Here is a 20,903-nt window from a genome sequence, read left to right as displayed (position 1 = left end):
GACAGAGGCAAGCAGATCTGAGTTCAAGGCCAACGTTGTATAGAAGTTAGAAATTTCAGGTAAAGAAAAGCTTTGTTCCAGGAGTGGTTGTACACGCCTTTAATCCCAAATAATGAAGGTAAAGTTAGTCTGTAGAAGGAAGCACTCACGTTTGAAAGTGATGCCTAAGTGAGTGGCAGAAAAGGTGACAAATCAGAGAAGATTTGACAGAATAGGATCTGTACAACTCTCAGGAGAAGAGAGAGGAAAGGGAAGCTACTTAAGGGACAATGCAGAGAAAGAAGAGGCAGCTTTTACCAGGACAGTACTAGAGAGACAGGCTGCAGGGAGAGAACTCGGGAAGTCACTGAACGAAACAGAGAATGAGAAGAAGCCAGGAGATTAAAAAGATTGCTGGGGTTAGTTTGAGGCCAAGCAGAGCAGTTCAGAGGCCGAGAGAGAAGCCACATTTAATAAGTCAGCTAAGAGAGGAGTTTGAGCCAGAACAGCTGAGTTGAACCAGCCAGCCCAGAGCTCAGAGAGAACTAGAAAGGGTGAGCTCATTCAGCAGTGAGTTTTAGAGACTGAAAACATTCTAGGCCTAGGTTACAATGTACAGAGGCTAGAAGCTTCAGGACTGGGTCCATATCAGCAGCCGGAAGCAGTGACAACAACTGAAAACAGGTGAATAAAAGTTCTTTTTACAGAGCCACCCCAGAAGAAGGGAAACAGTGTCCCTACTAGGCACCAGAAGATAAGAAATAAAAAGCTCAGTGTTGCTCTCTGATCGCTGACCCCTGGAGGGGCTGCCTTGCCAGACCGCAGAGGAAGCGGGTGTGCTCAGTCCTAAAGTGACTTAATGAGCTGACAGGGGTGGGGAGGTGGGGCGCTCCCTTTATTTGAGGAGCAGGGGAGGGGGCAGAGGGAGGGAAGACGGGACAAGCAGGAGTGGAGGGAGGGGGCTACAATCTGGATGAAAAGTGAATAAATAAATAATTAGAAAAGGAAATGCAAAACATATATTAATAAAGAAAACTGGTTAATGGAACATAGTGAGTCTACTACTTTGCAACTTTTCTCTTAATTTTAAGTTATTCTAGAAAATAATTATTTGAAACTTTTAAAAAATAACAACTAGGAGCAAAGGAGAAAAAGTAGACTTTTATTGTCTGTGTAAATCTGCACATCACTGTTGTAGTCTACAGGTTGGAGTTGTGAATTACAACCATGGTTCACTGATTGACATTTCCTTCTTCCAGACCACTGGCTTCCCTTGTGCTTTTCTGCCACATTATATCAGATATCACTTATTTCAATGATTTTTATAATTTTCAAGTAATTATCTTTAAGCTACCTAAAAAGCAAGATGTATTAGACTGTGCTACCTTTTATCGCTAGTTATTTTATTATATCACTGGAACTAGTGTTCTTTATAATAGTTTCGAGTTACCTTATAATTTATTTTTAAAATTTATTTCCTTTACTTATTTGTTCCCTTTGCTCCTTCCAAACCCTCTAATATACTCGTCCCAATTCACCTTCAGACTTGTAGCCTCTTTTTCCATTAGTTGTTACTGCATGCATACATATGTATTTGTATATACGTATATATCAATAATTATAAACTGTTGGGCCCATAAAAAAAAAAAAAGATCTTCTGGAGGTATCTCCATCCCTGATCTTAAGTTGTACTATAGAGCAACAGTTTTAAAAACTGCATGGTACTGGCACAGAAACAGAACGGTGGATCAATGGAACCGAACAGAGGACCCAGAAATAAACCCACACACTTATGGACGCCTGATCTTTGACAAAGACACCAAAACCATTCAATGGAAAAAAGATGGCATCTTCAACAAATGGTGCTGGTCCAACTGGATGTCTACATGTAGAAAAATGAAAATAGATCCATACTTATCACCCTGCACAAAACTGAAGTCCAAGTGGATCAAAGACCTCAACATAAAACCAGACACATTAAATCGGCTTGAAAAAAAAAGTGGGAAATACCCTAGAACTCATTGGTACAGGAGACAACTTCCTGAACAGAACACCAACAGCACAGGCTCTAAGAGCAACAATCAATAAATGGGACCTCATGAAGCTGAAAAGCTTCTGTAAAGCAAAGGACACTTTCATCAAAACAAAACGACTGCCTACAGATTGGGAAAGAATCTTCACCAACCCTTTATCTGACAGAGGGCTAATATCCAGAATATATATAAAGAACTAAAGAAGCTGAAAAGCAGCAAACCAAGTAATCCACTTAAAAAATGGGGAACAGAGCTAAACAGAGAATTCTCTGTAGAGGAATACTGAATGGCAGAGAAGCACTTAAAGAAATGCTCAACCTCACTAGCCATTAGGGTAATGCAAATCAAAACAACCCTGAGATTTCACCTTACACCCATGAGAATGGCCAAGATCAAAAACTCAAGTGACAACACATGCTGGACAGGTTGTGGAGAAAGGGGAACCCTTCTCCACTGCTGGTGGGAATGTAAACTTATACAACCACTCTGGAAAGCAATCTGGCGCTTTCTCAGACAACTAGGAATAGCGCTTCCTCAAGATCCAGCCATACCACTCCTGGGCATATATCCAAAAGAGGCTCAAGTACACAAAAAGGACATTTGCTCAACCATGTTTGTAGCAGCTTTATTTGTAATAGCCAGAAGCTGGAAACAACCCAGATGCCCCTCAACTGAAGAATGGATGCAGAAATTGTGGTACATCTACACAATGGAATATTACTCAGCAATGAAAAATAAGGAAATCATGAAATTTGCAGGTAAATGGTGGGATCTGGAAAGGATCATCCTGAGTGAGTTGTCCCAGAAGCAAAAAAGACACACATGGTATATACTCACTCATATAGACATAACAACATAGGACAAACCCACTAAAACCTGTGCATCTAAAGAAACTAAGCAAGAGAGAGGACCCTAACTAAAATGTCCAATCCCCATCCGGAAAGGCAAAGAGGATGGACATCAGAAGAAAAAGAAAAACAGGAACCAACCTAGGAACCTACCACAGAGGGCCTCTGAAAGCCTCTGCCCTACAGACTATCAAAGCAGATGCTGAGCCTGATGGCCAACTGTTGGGCAGAGTGAATGGAATTTTAGGTAAGAACTGGGAAATAGTAAGAGCTGGAGAGGACAGGGTCTCCACAAGGAGAGCAACAGAACAAGAAAATTTGAACACAGGGAACTTCCCAGAGACTCATACTCCAACCAAGGACTATTCATGGAGATAACCCAGAACCCCTGCACAGATGTAGCCCAAGGCAGTTCAGAGTCCAATTGGGTTACATAGTAATGTGAAGAGGGACTGCCTCTGACATAATCTGATTGGCCTGCTCTTTGATCACCTCCCCCTGCGGGGGAAGCAGCCTTACCAGGCCATAGTAGAGGACAATGCAGCCACTTTTGATGTGAACTGACAGACTAAGATCAGAAAGGAGAGGAGAACCTCCCCTATCAGTGGACTTGGGGAGGGGCATGCATACAGAGGGAGGAGGGAGGGTGGGATCGGGAGGGGAGGAGGGAGGGGCTTATGGGGGGATGCAGAATGAATAAAGTATAATTGAAGAAAAATTAAAAAAAAGAAAAAAAAATCTCAGTGTCAGAAATGGTTACTTCTTTTGCAGTCATTGGCCAGTGAGGTCCCACAGAACCCCAAACAGTTACAGGCTATTGCAATTTCTCCTCACTGTGCTCCAGAACCTACAGCCAGACCCTCCTGCTGACGATGCCACAGCCCTGAGTCACATCAGTCGTGGAGAACTCATCCCTACTGGCTGGCTTTCATTGCACATAGTTCTGGAACATGCTATGCATACTATCAGAAGAGTAAAGCAACCGTCAATCATACCTAACTGTGACTCTTTTGAGTAACAGTAATAATTGGCCCAGCAAGAGGCCCACCGGTAATAGTGGCCATAAAAGTCACAGGAATAACCAGTCACTTCCCGATTGGATCTGTGTCCGGTTCCACGAGACAGAACCACACGTGGTACCATACTGTCCAAGAACAGGCCATAGACCCGAGACAGCCCACAGGTTCCAGGGGAAACCGACTACTATTCTGCTAATCTGACTCCAGATGCTTTTTGTTAGAGCCACAGATGAGGCTAGAATTCCGTGAGTCTGTAGAGTAAAGCACTCATTTATCAAATCGTGAAACCTTTACCTGGCAAAGCCTGGCATTCTTGCTGCCGTTGATCCCACTGGCAGTTCAAGTTCAGTGAACAGCTTTTACAGCTTGTGAGCTTGTTACAAATCTGCTCGTTTCCTATATGACATTTGGTGTAGTTTCTGACAGGCTAAAAAATTGAAAGACAAAACATGTTATTTTTCACAATTGAACAAACAAGGATCTTTAGACATCACAAATTCCTAAGCCCCTGTGGAACTTTAAAATATGCTTTATATCCAAAACCAATTGTATCAAGTCATAGTTTGTCTTAATTATCGCATTATTTTGTTGAATTAAATTTGGCTTAAATCTACTATCCTACATAGCAAACTGCAATGAAACTTAGTGTATAATCAATCCAAACGATGAGAACATTTTTCAACAGACATTAAGTCAAAGGCAACCAGAGAAGCAAGCTTCTCCAGCACAGCACGCCAATGGTAAGACCATGCTCACACAAGGGACCACCACCGGCAACCAGCTGAGCTGTTTCTCCTTGTAGCACCTGCATTTTTGTTGTTGCTCTGGCTGTTTGTTTGTTTGTTTCACTTATTCGTCTTTTGTCATGTCTCAGGGCAAGAAGGGGGGAGTTTTCTGAGTTCCTGATGGTTCACAGTGCTGTCGTGTTCTTTGTATAACTACATTCTACTGAATTTTGTTTGCCTACATTTTCTTTCCATTTAAGATGGCAAACTATTGTTCCTAGACTAATAATAAGTTTCTAAAATTGAAGATACCAAGAAAATTACATAATTTAAAATTTGAAACAGAAACTAATGAGAGCCTGTTAGGGAATCGGAAAACAAATTTCTAATTAAGTGACTGCATGAATTCATTTTTAATAACAACATGAGAGGGTTCTAGTCCAATGAAACTATCATGAAAATAAAGGTGAAATAAGTAGTAAAATAGTTTCACCATCTACTACAATATGGAAAGAAAAATTATTTTTAGAATAATCAAATTAACAATGGGTTTAACTACTTGATATCTCTCTGTATGTTATTCTTTCTTCATAGAGGTTACAAAGAAAACAGCAATCTTAACATTGTTTTCAATTTTACTATATCACAAAACCATATTTCAACTAATTCTGGCAATGAAAAAGGTTACAGGCTAAGGATCAATAAAGAAAGAGCCATATAGCCACCCTTGTATCAGATCTTACATCCACCTAGGTTCAGTTACTTCACAGAAAATTGCCGCTATGAACAATTAAAAACTATATCATAAATACAGACTTTAAACCCGGGGCTTGAGACACTCAGTCACTAAATGCATATATCAGAACAAGATCAGAAAAAAACTTAATTGTGCATTTTGAGCAACACACACCAGTCTTGTTAGTGTCTATAAAGAGAATTGCTTATATCAGACTTTCTTCTATAGGATAGGTAAATACATGTTAAAATTAAGGTCCTCCTATATCATATTATCTATGGCAACAACCATCCACCAAATATTTACTAATAAGATATTATACTTCCTTTGTATGATGTACTACAGGCAAGTGAGATGGATCAGCAAGCACAGGTGCTTATACAAAGCCTGATGACCTGAGTACACACACACACACACACACACACACACACACACACACACACACACACTTTAGTTAAGGTTTCTACTCCTTTGACAAAACACCATGGCCAAAAGAGGCTTGGGGAAGAAAGGGTTTCTTTCAGCATGCACATCCCCACCACAGCCCACCATTGAAGGGAGTCAGGGCAGGAAGCTGGAGGCAGGAACTGCCACAGAGCCCATGGCGGAACACTGCTTACTGGCTTGTTCCTCGTGGCTTGCTGGACTGCTTTTTTACAGTACCCCAGGACAGTAATCCCAGGGTGGTGACACCTACACTGAGCCGGGCCTTCCCACATCAACTGTCAATCAGGAAAACGCACCGCAGGCTTACCCACCAGCTAGACCAGTGGGGACCCTTTCTCATTTGAGGTTCCCTCTTCCAAAATGACACTAGTTTGTGTTAAGTTGACACAAAACCAACCAGCACAAGTAAATATGTATTTGAAACGCACAATAGTCATTTCCAAGACAAAGCATTAACTTATTTTTGTGCATATGTACAAGTGTGTGTGTATGCATATGTATATGTATGTGTGAGTTCTGTTGTACAGCAGTAGTGTGTGTTGTGGTCACAGGACAAACCCCGGCCCTGCCCTTAAATGTACTCTCTTTAAGGCAGAGTGTCTGTGTAGTTCGCTGTGTGGTTCGCACAGCAATATCTACAGTGAAGTCTTTATGTCTGGGTCAATCAGTAAAGACAGGAAACTGTTTTGAGGATGTTTGAACCTTGAAGAAATGTTGTCTCTCTGGAGAGCCTGTATTCGGTGCTACATGAGAGTTGCAGCTGTGCCAACCTTGGTCCTAAGACACTCCTGGCAAGCCTGGAGTTCTCACTTTGAGTGTGGCTAGCCTGGTCGAGGGGTCTGAGACCTGTGTGGTCTGCTCCCGGGGGGAGCAAGTTGCTGTGGTAGCTGGAGCCTTGCCCAGCCCCAGTTCCCCCTGTGGATGTTTGAACAGAAATAGCTGCACGAGCTGGCTGTCTGTCAGTCTTTTCCGAGAAGGCTGAGCCCCTCTGCTCCTTCAGCATCTTGGTGAGCTTCTCTCTCCCGCGGCACCTACGGCCGACATCCACCAGTTGTCTACAGCAAACTAGCTGCCCCTGCGTGCTTTCAGGACGTCTCCTGTCGCGCCTGCCCTAACCCTAGCAGCCCTGGGATTAAAGCTGCATACTGTCCTGTCTGACTTCGCTTGCCTTTGCATGAGTTCTTGGGATTCATGGAAGTCCTCACATTTACCCAGTAAGCCATCTCCTGAGCCAAATATTAATTACACTTATTACATGAGAGCAGATAAACTGTACTCACGTATAAGGTTTAACTTGTTCATCCTTAAAAAATTTCAGGCACATTTTTGTAAATTTCAGTTCTGACTTACTCAACCATCACATCTCCTCTAGGAACATGTGAACTACCTTAATGTCAAATTTTCTTACTCAAAGTATTTTGTTTTCATATAGCACATACATTCTATTATTTCTCTATATAATCATTAGAAAAGAATTTAAAGCTCTCGCCAACTAACTGAAAAGGAATAAATTTACTTTAATTATTGAATATATAAATCTATGAAAATGACAAAAGAATGAATAAACATGTTGGCAGAAAGAAAAAAAAAGAAGCTCTGTGCAAACGCTCGGAACAATAGTTATGTCAGAGCCCCTTCTAACAGCCCAGGCATGGATGAGAATATCAACAGGAGATGAAATTCTACTTTAATCAATTCATCACCAAGAAAATCAGAATAAAGCTGAACAGGGCACTGAATCACAGCTAGCATTGTTTTCGTGATGAACAGAGGCACACCAGCAAGCAGGCAGTGAGGAGCAACCATAACTGTTCCAATATCTGATCTAGTTAGTCATAAACTCGAAATGTAAATCCATGAGAAGCAAACAGATGTCTGACCCATCAGAGCACAGACCTGCAACTTGCGATAAATATGGCTAAACAATGAGGGGGGAGGTCACTGCACAGTCTGACTCAATCCCCGCAGAGCTGCGGGCAGCCACTAGCACTCAGCTGAGCTTAATCACCAGACTCTGATGGAGCTGCCTAAAAATATATTACAACAGAATTCTAAACTATAGGAGCGTGCCATCTGCTTGCTCCCCCTGTCATCCAAGCCAGTCCTGGCCAGCACGCCACCGAAAGGAAGATAAAGCAGAGAATGCATCTTACAGGGATGCTTGAGAGCATCACAAGTTTGGTTTTTCAGCACAGTTCTCTAAACACATACATATGCACAAATTTGAACATCTATGGGCTAACATTTTTTGTCCGCCAAATTCACATGTAGGAGAGGACACTGGGGAGGTGATGGTCTCAGTGATGGAGCCTGTGTCTTAGTTTACTTAATTTACTTTATTTCGAAAAAATTAATTTCCTTTGTGTGAATAGCACATATCTAAAAACATAACTTAAAATGTCTAAGTACAAACATGTCATCCAATATTAATAATAGATCTTTAGTGTATCTTGTTAGTAAATCAACTTATGTAACTGAAAATTATAATAAAATATTACAAAGGATTCACTGTCCTGAAGCAATACCTAAATTTTCCTCTCTGCTTTACTATTTCATAATGAAACTCCTACGACATTAATATGCTGAAATATCACTGGTTATTAAAGAACATTTTAACATGATGTAGGATAAATTTTCACTTTTTTAAAACCATAAATACTAAACTTTTAATAGTGTTTGTTCATCTAAAGTTCAACAATACTGATATTTGAAGCCAGAAAATCACTGGTTGTGGAAAGGCTGCTGAGTGTATTGGTGGTTATGAGTGTATTATGAGTGTTGAGCCTCTGCACCCTAAATGTGAAAAGCAGCCCCACAATTGTGATAATCAAAATTATTGCTAAAGGTCATCTGCAAAGCAAAATTGCCTTCAGCTGAGAACAAGTGATCTGAAGAGACATAAAAGCAGCACAAGGGCTGCCAATATTGCTGTGAAGTCTAAAAACCAAGGGTGCACTCAGCAGGCCCACACCACCACAGCCGCTGCGCGTCTGACAGGATCCCACGAGGTGAGCAGCAGCTAGCCACAGAGCGCCGACGCCCTCGGGCGCATGAGACACGGAGAGTTCACGCTGTAAGCACTGAACGCCGTCCGCCTCGCTCGTGAGATACATGAAAAAGTTACAAGCTACAAAGCAGAAGACAGCAGCACGTCCAGGCAGGTGCACATCCACAGTGCCGGTCCAGAGCTACACAGAGGCGCACAGATCAGTGCGGCCACGACGTGCCGAGGTGTGCACGCGCCTTACAGAGTTCACTCTGTGAAGGCACAGGGGTCTCCAGCGCCTCTCTGGATAGCCCGGGCTGGAACTCACTATGCAGTCCTGAACTCTCGGAGACCCGCCTGCCTCTGCCTCAGCGCTTGAACTAAAGGCGTGCGCCACCACACATAGCCAGATCCCGGCACAGTTTCTACCTGTCCATGAAAAGTCTCCTCCCTTGTGCACACGCAGTAAGCGAGTGACACAAACAGCAGGCTAGCGACACCACCTCAAATACTAACCAGGCTGCAGTTACTGCTTGCAGAGATGCACTTCTTGCCGTCACACCACTGACAGCCATTGGTATTGGCGGTGCAGCTGGCACAGTCGGCGTATCTGTAACATCTGTCATCAGAAGCAGCTGCAACACAAACGGGAGAGGAAGCCTGTCAGCCTACAAAGGAAGCTGTCGTGATTCCCAATTCACACATTTATAGCTATCTACTTAAAGATCACTAACGTTTTTCTTACACACACACACACACACACACACACACACACACACACAATCAGTAGCAAAATAAGTTCTTTAGTATTAAGCCAACTTTGTAGTTCATATTCACAGAACATATTTTAAATTTACTCACTTACAAAGAATAAAGAAACTTTCCAGTGAAACAGACCCAAATAAAATACAATAACAAGTCTCTGAATTTAATGACCATACAGATATTTAGAGGCCCAATGCCATATAGAGTGGGGAGATCTGAAAATGTTCATTAATTGCAGCAAGAAAATCTACTAAAGCCATCATCTAGCTGAAATATGTACAAATCATGAATAAAAATACTAACTGTTCATTTTCATAATTCTAATTATTTATTCAACACATCATAATAGAATATTAAAAGCCCCCCAAAAAAGCTTCATGATTTCACAATGGCCATGGAATGTACAGAATTTGGATGGCCACATGTCAATCCTGCTCTATGATATTGTTTGTGAATTCATTACAACGAAATGATTTTTATTTCAAAAAAGGAAAATTAATTGTATAATGTGGCTTTGCAACCTCTCAAGAAGAAAACAGCAACTGTAAACTTTTATTTCTTTAAAGTAAACAATATTTCTGAGAAATGATATATTTAGAAATAATTTAACATGTACTATAAAATAATTAACATTGCACATAAAACTTCCATACAGCCTGCAGAACTAAAAGAAAATACGTGCTTAACTGTGGTCTAGTTCAAATATCAGACTCCATAGTTAGAAGACATTTTTAATTTCTAAAAGAAGGAACTTCACAAAGCAAAATCGATCTACTTCTAAATAAACAGAAAAGCTTTGAGCCAGAAGGAAAGGGTGACACCTCACCTGTCTTGGGAGGGCACTTGGCTCTGAGAATACTGTTTGCATTCCCAGACTCCCAAGGTTCACACTGATTCTTATTCCAAACACATTTTATCCCTGGGCCAGCATTTCTACAGAGCTCTTCATCTCGGAAAGCTTTGCAATTTGGAGGTTTGTATACAAGAATATCATTAAGGAGTACGCTAGAAAATCCACCAAATATATACATTGACCTGTCAAAAGAGAGAGAGCGCGCCTTAGCAGACAAAGGCCAAGGGGCCCGATGAGTCAGTCTAAGAATAACCAGACTTAAGTGCACATTTTAACATTTTAAATGTCTGTGCTTGTGTCCATTTTTTTCTTTAGAATCATATTTCTAACATACAGTATGATGTGAAAAGCCCAGATTAACTATAACAAGATTTTTCTTAATGATTTTTTTGGATAAAACCTGAAATATAGTGTAGATCTTAATGTTTTATGGAAACATTAAATTTCCAGACATATTACTAATGCAAGAAAAGGAACAAGAATGTAAAATTCCTTTAATCAAAAAAGGTACTACCATCTTAATAATGTAGGAAAGAATCTTTATAAGAAAGACAAGAAAACTATATACAATTATTTGATTGTGTTATAGTAATATGTAGATGTTAAGACACACTTTAGAATTACTATCTAGATTGACCACTTTTTCTATGTTGGTTTGGAGATTTTGTTTGGTGATGATGTTTGTTTTGTCTCGGTGTGCTGGGTTTGACAAAAGTCCCGAAACATATGCTTGGTCAGCTTAGACCCGGTACCCCTTCTGGGCCTTGAACTCACGATTCTTCTGTTTGGGGTGAAAGGCATGCATCCTTTAGTAGCCTGGAACTGCCACTCAGAGCAGACAGGGGGTTAGAAGCCGGACTCTGAGATCATTATTTCTTATAAAAAATAAATAAATAAATAAAATCAAGCAGAGTGTCATAGCAGCGCCCACATGGCTAGTTCTGTAACGGCGGCCTCACAGCACGAAAGTTCAGCACTGACAACAGCAATGCTTGCATGCCCTCAAAGCAACACAATTCTTCTCTACAAAACTATTATTGACACAAAACACAAAACTGGTCCAAAAATCCTTCATTTATACTTTTTTGTTTGGTTAGTTTTTATGTTTGTTTGTTGTTGTTATTGCTGCTGCTGTTTTTTGAGACTGGGTTTCTTTGTGTAGTCTCGACTGTCCTAGACTCACTTCGTAGACCAGGCTATCCCAAGCACGATAGCACCTGGCCACTTATACTTTTTTATTCTTAAACAAAGAAAATCAAAGTCAAGACTTAATTTTCAGAATTAAGCTTGGGGGGGGGAGGGTCTTAGGACTTACACAACTCTCCCTCACTGCTATTGTTAAAGTCAGCTCATGCCAGCCGTGAAGCTGTGGGTACGGCAATAGGAGGAGAGCTGTCTGTAATTGGCATAAGGCAACAATGACCGTATAAAAGCAGCATTCTGAATTAAGCATCTTAAACTACTGAAGAAGCTGTAAACTTTTACATGTGCAGATCAGAAGTAACAAATTCTTGTTATTGAAACAAAATCATACAAACTTCTGGGTACGGTGTTTCATGCTTATAATCCCAACACTCTAGAGGCTGAAACAGGAGGATTATCATGAGTTCAATGCTTGCATGGATTACATACTTGAAGTAGAGCTAGACTGCAAAATAAGAATCAAAAACAAATAAAACTAAATATATATGTAAGATATAAATCATATAATATATAGAGAGAAACTTAAGAGACTGTGATTTAATCCTATTCTCCAATTTCCAGAAGATACGAAGGTACTGAAGTCTTGGGAGGTCAATAATCTACAGACATGAAAGCTCACATATGAAGTTAACTGCAGAACTACAGTGAGAATCCGATTCTCACTTTCTTGCGGGGTAGAGCAGGGGGCTAGTCTTATGTCTCTCTTAGGTCGTCTCAGAGTCATTAAGAGAAACCAAGAAGACACAGTGACCTCACCAGAAATGTTCATCCTTAGCTCAGTGCCTGAACAGTGGAGGACACAGTGAAGTGTAATGTATTCAGAAAAACATTATGGGTGTAAACTTCATTGTCATTAATAGTCAACAGTTAGTGTCCAGGGAAGTTCAGAACGTGTGAAGGTGCACAGCCAACCGCTGTTAACCTCTGACATGATAAGTGTGTTCCTTTACCCATTGATGACCACTGCGGAATGTCCAAATCTGTTGACATCTCTGTGAAGATTTGGTTTAGGTAATGTTCTCCATTCATCACAAGCTGAAAAAAGAAAGAAATTCAAGAGAAGCCATATAAAATAATTACTTATGATACTAAATTAGACAGATAATTGTTGGAGCTTGGTCTGATGCTTGTATTTTGATGTTAATTACTGGCCCTCAAGACTGTCCTTGTTGTATAAACCTGCCTAAGGCATTATTCCTGATTGCTTAATAAAAAAGACCTTTACCTGGGCAGGGGAGAAGGAGGTAGGCATGGCTAAGGGTCTCAGGCTTTGGGAACAGGAGAATCATGGGAAGGAGAGAGGCAGCCAGGAAGAGAGGCGAGAAGAGGACTCCAGGATGGGTTAGCATGGAAGGAACCAAGTGGGCCAGGAGTAAGGACTCCAGGAATATCGTGCAGAGAAACAGCAAGGTGAAAAATACCAGCAAGTATTTATAAGGCTGTGGATGAGGAAGCCCAGACAGGAAGAGTTGAGAGGATGGCAGCGGCTGGGCCTGGGAGGTGAAACTGAGGTGCTGAGAAGCAGAGGGGATATCTGCCCAGACCAAGGTGTTACAGCATTTATACAATCTAACAGGGGTCTGTGCTTATCGACCATGATAGTGGCTAAGACAATACTGCCCTAACAATTATAGGGCTAAATACTACCAATTTATCGCCAACAACATATAATATTTAAAATCAGAAAAAAAGGATGGTTAATTTTCATTACCTACAATTTGGTATCATTAATGAATTACCATAGACTTCAAATAAAAATAACTCTTGCATAAAATTCTCACCAATAACTTTAAGTATACTAGAATTAATAAATGAATGAATGAAGTTAAGTATCATTTGTGTTTGGAGACAGTTCCATTGACTTGTCTTTACTGAATACACCAGCATTCGCATAGTAAAAGCCATGAGTGTCACCATGGGTACACTTACAAACTCCATCATGCATTGCCTCATGCACATAAAAGTAAACGGGATACAGTGTCCACTGACAGAATGACACAACACAATCGCTGGAATATAATATTTAAGTTGCTTTAATGTTATAATAGCTTTTTAAGAAAATAGCTTTTATTTGGGTTGAAAGGAATACTTCAATTATACAAAAACTAGATTTAAAACTTTTTAAAAAACATGGGGAGAAACAGGAGTTGGAGGGAGAAGGAGAGAAGAATGATGCAAATTCAGTTTTTGTAAATAAAATTCTCAAAAAAATGAAAAGTGAAGAAAATACACCGTGTAAACACAGTTTAAGATCTTAAATGACTCGGTGCGCATCACCTAGGCACAAGCTAGGCTGGCTTTACTCCTGTTCAACTTCTTAAACATGCCATGTTGAAAGGCAGGAGTGCACATACTGGTGTGTGCATATGCGTGTTTGTGCATGCGTGTGACATGCTGCGTGTGCTAAGGAAGCTGGCCGGGGCTATGCGGATTCTCCTGTCTCCACCTCCCACCTCAGATCAGCCACACCGCGGTTACAGATGTTCCGCCCTGTGAGCTTTCACACACGTTGAGGGGATTCAAACCAGGTCCTTGGGCTTACACCGGAAGCCAAACCTACTAAGACATCAGCCCACTCCTGTCTGTTACACTTTTCAAATCTGTGCACGGTCACAGACTGCCGATTTTATGTTACAGTTAATTTAAGAAGAGTGCATAGTTGGACGACGGTGACATACGCCTTTAATCCCAGCAATCGGGAGGCAGAGGCAGGTGGATCTCTGAGTTCAAGGCCAGCCTGGTCCACAGAGTAAGTTCCAGGACAGCCAGGGCCACACTGAAAAACCTTGTCTTCAAAAACCGAAAGAAAGAAAAAGAAAAGGATTGTGCAGAATGTGTATTTGCTGACATAAAATTAGTATAAAATCCCTCTCTATGTGATGTTTGTTTATATAACTTAAATGTCTTCACAAGAATTCAGTGAGGTTCACTAACAAACTGCCCAGTGTTAGAAATGAAGAATTCAATCTACTAGAAGTTAAACAACATGCTTGAGATTCATTTGACAACACTTGTCTTTTTAGAATTAGGCTTGTGAGTACTTGAAATCACCTGTTAAAAGGATTTTGAGACATTATTCTTTTCTTGGAGGGGGTTACCCTACAATGGTACAAGCTCTGAGTCAGAAAACCAACGGGAAATGTTAGCCTCCACTGAGGAGATCAGGTATCAATCCTTACACAACTCAAATACACATAATTTCTACTGCTAATGATTCATAAACTGTGCGCGGATTGTGGTATTCCAATACAATGAAAGCACGTCACACTGTTTTCATACATGCCAACAGGAGCAGAATATCAAGCATAGTTAATGCAATGGAGACCTTATTAAGACAGGTATGCTCCGAAAGATGAAGGACAAAATGCACAAAAGTTCATACGCTCCATTGTTAAACTATGTAAGGGTCCAGTGGCCAAGAACAGTATGTGTTCTTATTAGAATTCCAATAAGGAAGAAGCCATTCTAGCACCACCACGCGGCATTTCTCTCAACTCTGAAAGCAGCAGATTCAACAGCTGGGAATCGTGAGCTCTGACTGAAGGGCCAGGTAGAAGACAGATCTGCTGCGCTTTACGCAGCCCTGCAGTGAGGTTACATGGCCCAGACACCACCCCAGCCCCTGGTGACATCCCCGTGAAAGAGGAACAAGTGGAATTTGTGACAGGCTCATGTGAGAAGCACATTACACTGGATGCACAAGCCCACAGCCAGGCAGCAGGGGGAAGTCACATTTGCGCAGACAGCATGGGGCCACAAACTGTCACGTGACCTCACCATCAGCATGTTCTACAGGGGCTGCAGCAGCACCAGTAAGATGCGAAGGGAGATAAGATAGGGATGCATAAGCAGGTAGCTCCGCCCTCCGTCACCCAGCATTGCCACACCAGCACTCCCGAGTCAAGTGCATGACTGCAGCAGCATCATGAGGAGTCCAGATAAAAAGAAGAAAAAGTGCAAATTCTCCAGCTTGACAAATGTTGAAGTACAAGCCGGATGTTATCAATCAGCACTGAGTTAATAAAGTGTGGGCTGGCTTTCCCTGGGGTCCGAGGATTGTTCAATGTTCCTGAATAAACTGCATTGAAAAAAATAAAAAAATAAAAAAAATAAAAAATAAAACTCCCATTTGTCTTTCAAGATTCACAAAAAAAATAAAAATAAAAAAATAAAGTGTTTCCATGCAGCACACTCTGATTCTGCCACTATAAAGTCTCTTACATTGCTATTCTCTTTGGCTGTAATCTAAAATTATATTTTCTGCCAAGAAGAAAAAACAATTTTGGAACAGCCCAGTTATTATCACTTTATAATCAGTTCAAGCCTAGACAATTCAAAGTAAATTCAACACAGAAATTATATCGTTTAAACTGAGATAAATACAACCCACTGTACCAGAGAGTAAAATACATTCTTCAGAACACATTTTAAACCCTCTGCTGCAAGGTATTTAGTGTACAAATCAAACATTAAACACACAGATGGGAAAAAAAACACGAAAGTTACTGGTCTTGAGCTCAAATTTTAACATATTGCACCATCAGAACTATTTATCAACGAGAATATATATAATTATTTGAAGAGCTTGAGCTGAAGTTCTGCTATTAGTTTAATTTAGTGATTATGCAGAAAGTAATCCAGGTAAGAATGCATTTGTTGGCTAATTTTTCTACAAATTCTCATGGTGTCCATGAAAGCACGCCGTCTGTAATTCCGTAGGAATTCTGTTAATGCTTTGAACAGTTCAGACCGTTTCACAGCCCTGGAGAGAGGCTCGGCATTTGACCGCCAGCTGCTCCTGTAAAGGGGCCTGCTTCGATTCCCACAAGGCAGCTCCCAACAGAAAACCCATCCCAGGGCATCCAAACAGCCTCTCCTGGCCTCTGCAGGCACCAGGCACATGAGGGATGCACAGACACACACTCAGGCAAAATGCTCACACACAAGAGAGAAGTCACAGTCGCATCTGAGAAAATGAACCAACAGACTGTATATGTGAGGGTTGAAACAAGACAAAAATAAATAAATAAATTAACTTCTTTAGTATTGTTGTAATGGAAAAATAATTTCTTACTGATGCCAAAGGTTTTTCTACCTACCTTACAATTGCTGGTGATCAAATAAGGTTTGTTTATACCTTTAGAATTCAAAACTTCCTTAAGGTTGTAAATACACCACCGTGTTGCCTTGGTGATCTCAACTCTGTAACTTCTCGGGATTTTGTTCTCTGTTGGTCAAAGTGGGCCTGACGGCTTGTCTCCCGAACCTGAGATGATTTCATGGTGGTTTAACATAAAACAGTATCCCCTGTTGGCTTCACCGGCCTTCATTTAGGAAGTTATACTTGTAAATTTCATGGTAATTTATCATAACCCCACTTTTAGAATAAGCCCGATATTTTGCTTTTTTTGAAACAGTACTGATTCTATTGCTAGTGCTCTGAGTGAAATGCCTGCCTCTCTGCTCCTGCTGCCTCCCCATCTGCATCCACCAAGATCTTTGCAAATACTCCTCCTGGCATGTGCACTCATTCTAAAATACTTCCTTTGTAGTTTCTATAGTTAAAGTATCTCTAGCCAGGAACAGTGGGTCTCACACAAGCAGCTGGGTCCTGTGACAAGGTCACTGTGAGTTTGAGAGCAGTCTGTGCTTCCGACAGCACTCAGGACAGCCTGAACAGTGAGAACATTCTCAAAATCAAACAAACAAACAAAAAAAAGTACCCACAGGCAAGCACAGCCAGGCTCTTAAAATGCTTGCAGAAGTGGGGATCACTGTTCAAGCATAGTTATTTCTCTCCTTGACTTTCTGTCTTGGGTTCACTACCTCCTGGTGAATTTGTAAGGCACAGTGAAATACAAATGCACCATAGATAGTGTAATCGAATCCACCGGCAGTATGACTGCTGGCATCTTTGTTACACAGATAATGTATACGCCCTCTCCCCGATTAAAACACTGTTCAAATTTTCCAGTTAGGTGGTGGGGGTGTAAAATAGGGCACTGCAGTGGTGGAATAAAAATCTCTGAACTAAGACTTCACTTCAGATTCTAAATACAGCATTTTGTAACCGTGGGACTGGGCCTAATGACAGTGAGCTGCGGGCTCTCCACGACTCCTCGGTAGCTGTGCGCTGTAATATAGCTTCCACAGACAAGCCAGCTTACACTGTAGAGCACGAGGGAAGCCAAGCAGCACAGCCTTGTCAGGCAAAGCTCCTGTGCACCTGGACAAACTGAACGGAACATGGTCTCTCCTTTACTTTAAAGAAGAGGGCGGGTGGAAGGGAGGCAGGGGAAGAGACAGCAGGCAGCTGCAGCAACTATTTCCCTTATCAAATACCAACGGGAAGATTACACTCGAGCCAAGGAGGCAACTTAAAAAAAAAAATGAGAGATGTTGGTTGATTCAGGACAAGAGGAGGTGTGAAAGGTTTCAAGGGTTTTCTTGACCCACAAATTAATGAACTGGCTCTTTCAGGTGGCTGCCTCAGCAAGATGTGTTCTTTCATGAAAAAAAAAAAACAAACGTGAAAATACAGTAAAAATAATTAGAAAACAATGACTAATAACACCTCCAGAAAATGAAAACAAATTTAAACACAAAGAGGAAGCCAACTGGAATTTTCAGAACTTTGTCCAAATGTTCAGTAAAGTAAGTAGATTACTTAATTTGCATATGATTATATCATGAAGTTACGGCTTATGGGCTGCATCCTTTCTACATGATTCATATATAACTCTTCACAGGGTTGTAAAATCATGTATGTTATGCTTCATAAACTAGGTAAGTGATGTTTTAACCCTGCTGTATAATAAAACAATTAAAATATGCATCATTATTTTATCACTATCAATTAAAACATTACTGATGAAAATCTAGAGTTATTTTTCATTTTTATGAAATCACTACCAAGAAATAAATGCCGTAAGTGAAACCATCTTGTTCCTGGAACCGTCTTGGAACCACCACTAGCTAAATGAGACACGGAGCTTCCATTTCTTGCTGTGTGCAAGACACTGTCAGAGAGATCCCGCTCCTCGGCCTGGTCCTCACCTAACTCGGGGTTTCCCACCTTCACCTCTCCAATATGAACATAACAAAATTTATTACTGTTTTCATTTTGTTTTAGGCTTTCATCTAAATTTTGAACAGGAATCTATTTTTACCAGGAAAAAATGTAATTGTAATCTTAAGAAAAGGTACCCTGCAGCTCTCTAAAGGCCACACCGTCACTAACATTAGCCAAAGAACAAACACAAGTTTCAGATTCTAAAATCTGACTTCACGTTAGGTTTGCAAGTAAATATTAAGTAATGTGGACCGCTGCGTGTCACAGTTGGCAGAGTGTCATTCACTAGCTCTGGCTCTATCGGTAGCTACATTTCAGTCACTTATTTATTTAGTTCTGTTATTACCATGTATGAAGAGACGTGCCTGAGTGCCAGTGTCCATGGAAGCTGGAGAAGATGGAACGGGAATTACAAACAGGTGTGAACCACCCAACAGGAAACGGACACAAACGTGGGGCCTTCACTCCTCCTAACAACCCTCCCCGCCCCTTCGATCACTTGTTGAAGATTTTTGTACTGCTCTGATTACATGTGTATGGGGAGGCTTGAGGACGGGTGCCCATAGAGGACACGGAGGTGTCCGGTCCCCCGGAGCTGAGGCACAAGCAGCTGTGAGGCCCCCGCCCTGGTGTTGGGATTGTCGTCATCTGTAACACATGTTCTCTAACCACTGAGCAACCCCCAGTCACTCCCTGAAAATACAGATGTCTGGTGACTAATCTCTAATATGCCTGGTTTCCTTCTGTTTTGATTTCCCCAACAATGTTCCTAAGAATTCCAGACTGAAATTGTGAATTTTAGAAGGAAAATTAGTATTGGCATCATTTTGTTTAAAGTAATGTGTATCTCAGATGCATTTCATTTAAGCATGACAGAGAACAGTCCTTACACAAGAAGGAAAACGCAATTTTAAAATACATCTTCTATTTGGTTCGCTATAGTGTCGGCCTTTGCTCATAAGAGACAATAATTACTTTGAAATGAATTTTCTTTTGTGTGAAAGATAATACAGAAACATTTTCTTCAGGAAAATACTGCAACATTTGATGTTCCCAGTGAGGAGCATAAAACAAGTAGCATGGGAGGATTTTCCTGGGAAGTGCGTACAAATAATCAAATAGATAAACACTTTTATCTAACACTGACTTTGATGGCTGCCTTTATGGCTTTGCAGTCAGTCAGTGCTAACAAGGGTCAAAAAACCTGTTGTGTTAAAACATAAAACTGCTTAAACTGTGCTATTCTCCCTCCAGCCCAAATAACTTTATTTCAAAATAAAATAGATCTTTGCTTCTCTCAGTCCACAGCATTAAGAACTAAACATTGGTAAATCCACATTGTCGGGTGCTGAGTGGGACATTGGGCGTGTTGGAGCTGCCTGCTCGACAGGACGTGGTCAGCAGATGGATGGATCCATCTTACAAGAACAGCCACTATAGGCCTTTAGGTCTCCCTCCCATCCCTCCTGCCTGTCAGCACATTACAGACCTTTACAAAGGCCACAGGCTTTGCATACAGCCCTTTAACAGTCACTGGCATTTAATTAGAACACTCAAAACCCAACCTCTCTGCCTGTTACTTTCTGAAACAAAACTTTTTCTTAACCTCCATAAGTTTTTTTGACACATAAAAATGAAATAAAATCCTGAATAATATGGAAGAATAAAATAAAGTTAGGTCTTCAATGCATCACTTACCAAAAAGCTCAGTCTTACACAGTTCCTTAAAATAAAAGCACGGTGTAGACACTCACTGAAAAACTGTAAAATTCAATAGTGTCACCTTCAAAGTCCCATTTGTGGATTTTTAACAATGACAATGACATCCTATTCTTGCATTTAAAAAATTTTTTTCAAAGAAGAAATATGGGCGAACAAATAGTAAAGGTTTCATTTTCTTCCAGAAAAATTTGGTCACTGCCAGCCAGATTCACAGTTCCATTCAACCATATCTTCTGGATCTCAGGCAACAATTTAGGAACATTCTAAAATCTGGGACCATCCCATGCTCATCATAAGGAATTGCTTTTATTATTATTTCAGAGGTAACATTCTCCTTACTTAAGACTGAATAATCATAAACTCACCATAACTCAGCATTTTTCATGTTATTAAAGGCAAATTCTTCTAGCAAACTTATAACAGCATCAAGATCAAAGTGCTTATTAATTAATTGTCCATTGTTTTTTCCTGTGTGGCTACATGAAATAATCAAAGCAGATTATGTGGCTTTCTGA

The 20,903-nt window shown here is 40.7% G+C and overlaps 1 protein-coding gene across 10 annotated transcripts in view; it reads right to left on the bottom strand.

Annotated features, from left to right (window-relative positions):
• Positions 1-20,903, bottom strand: part of Atrnl1 (attractin like 1) — a 563,418-nt gene that overhangs the window by 482,709 nt on the left and 59,806 nt on the right. For 9 of the 10 annotated variants that reach the window (XM_060391717.1, XM_060391720.1, XM_060391724.1 and 6 more), the window contains exons 11-14: positions 12,545-12,629; positions 10,365-10,573; positions 9,290-9,408; positions 4,174-4,306 (exon numbers count right to left, since the gene is read on the bottom strand). In XM_060391717.1, coding sequence (XP_060247700.1) covers positions 4,174-4,306; positions 9,290-9,408; positions 10,365-10,573; positions 12,545-12,629 — 546 coding nt within the window. Of the gene's footprint in view, positions 1-4,173; positions 4,307-9,289; positions 9,409-10,364; positions 10,574-12,538; positions 12,630-20,903 lie in introns of those variants that run through there. The other variant, XM_060391734.1, reaches the window with a different exon arrangement.

Source organism: Meriones unguiculatus, chromosome 1 (assembly GCF_030254825.1).
Source record: "Meriones unguiculatus strain TT.TT164.6M chromosome 1, Bangor_MerUng_6.1, whole genome shotgun sequence".
Lineage (NCBI taxonomy): Eukaryota > Metazoa > Chordata > Mammalia > Rodentia > Muridae > Meriones > Meriones unguiculatus.
The sequence above is the reverse complement of the archived record's forward strand: the minus strand, read 5'-3'. Positions and strand labels throughout refer to the sequence as shown.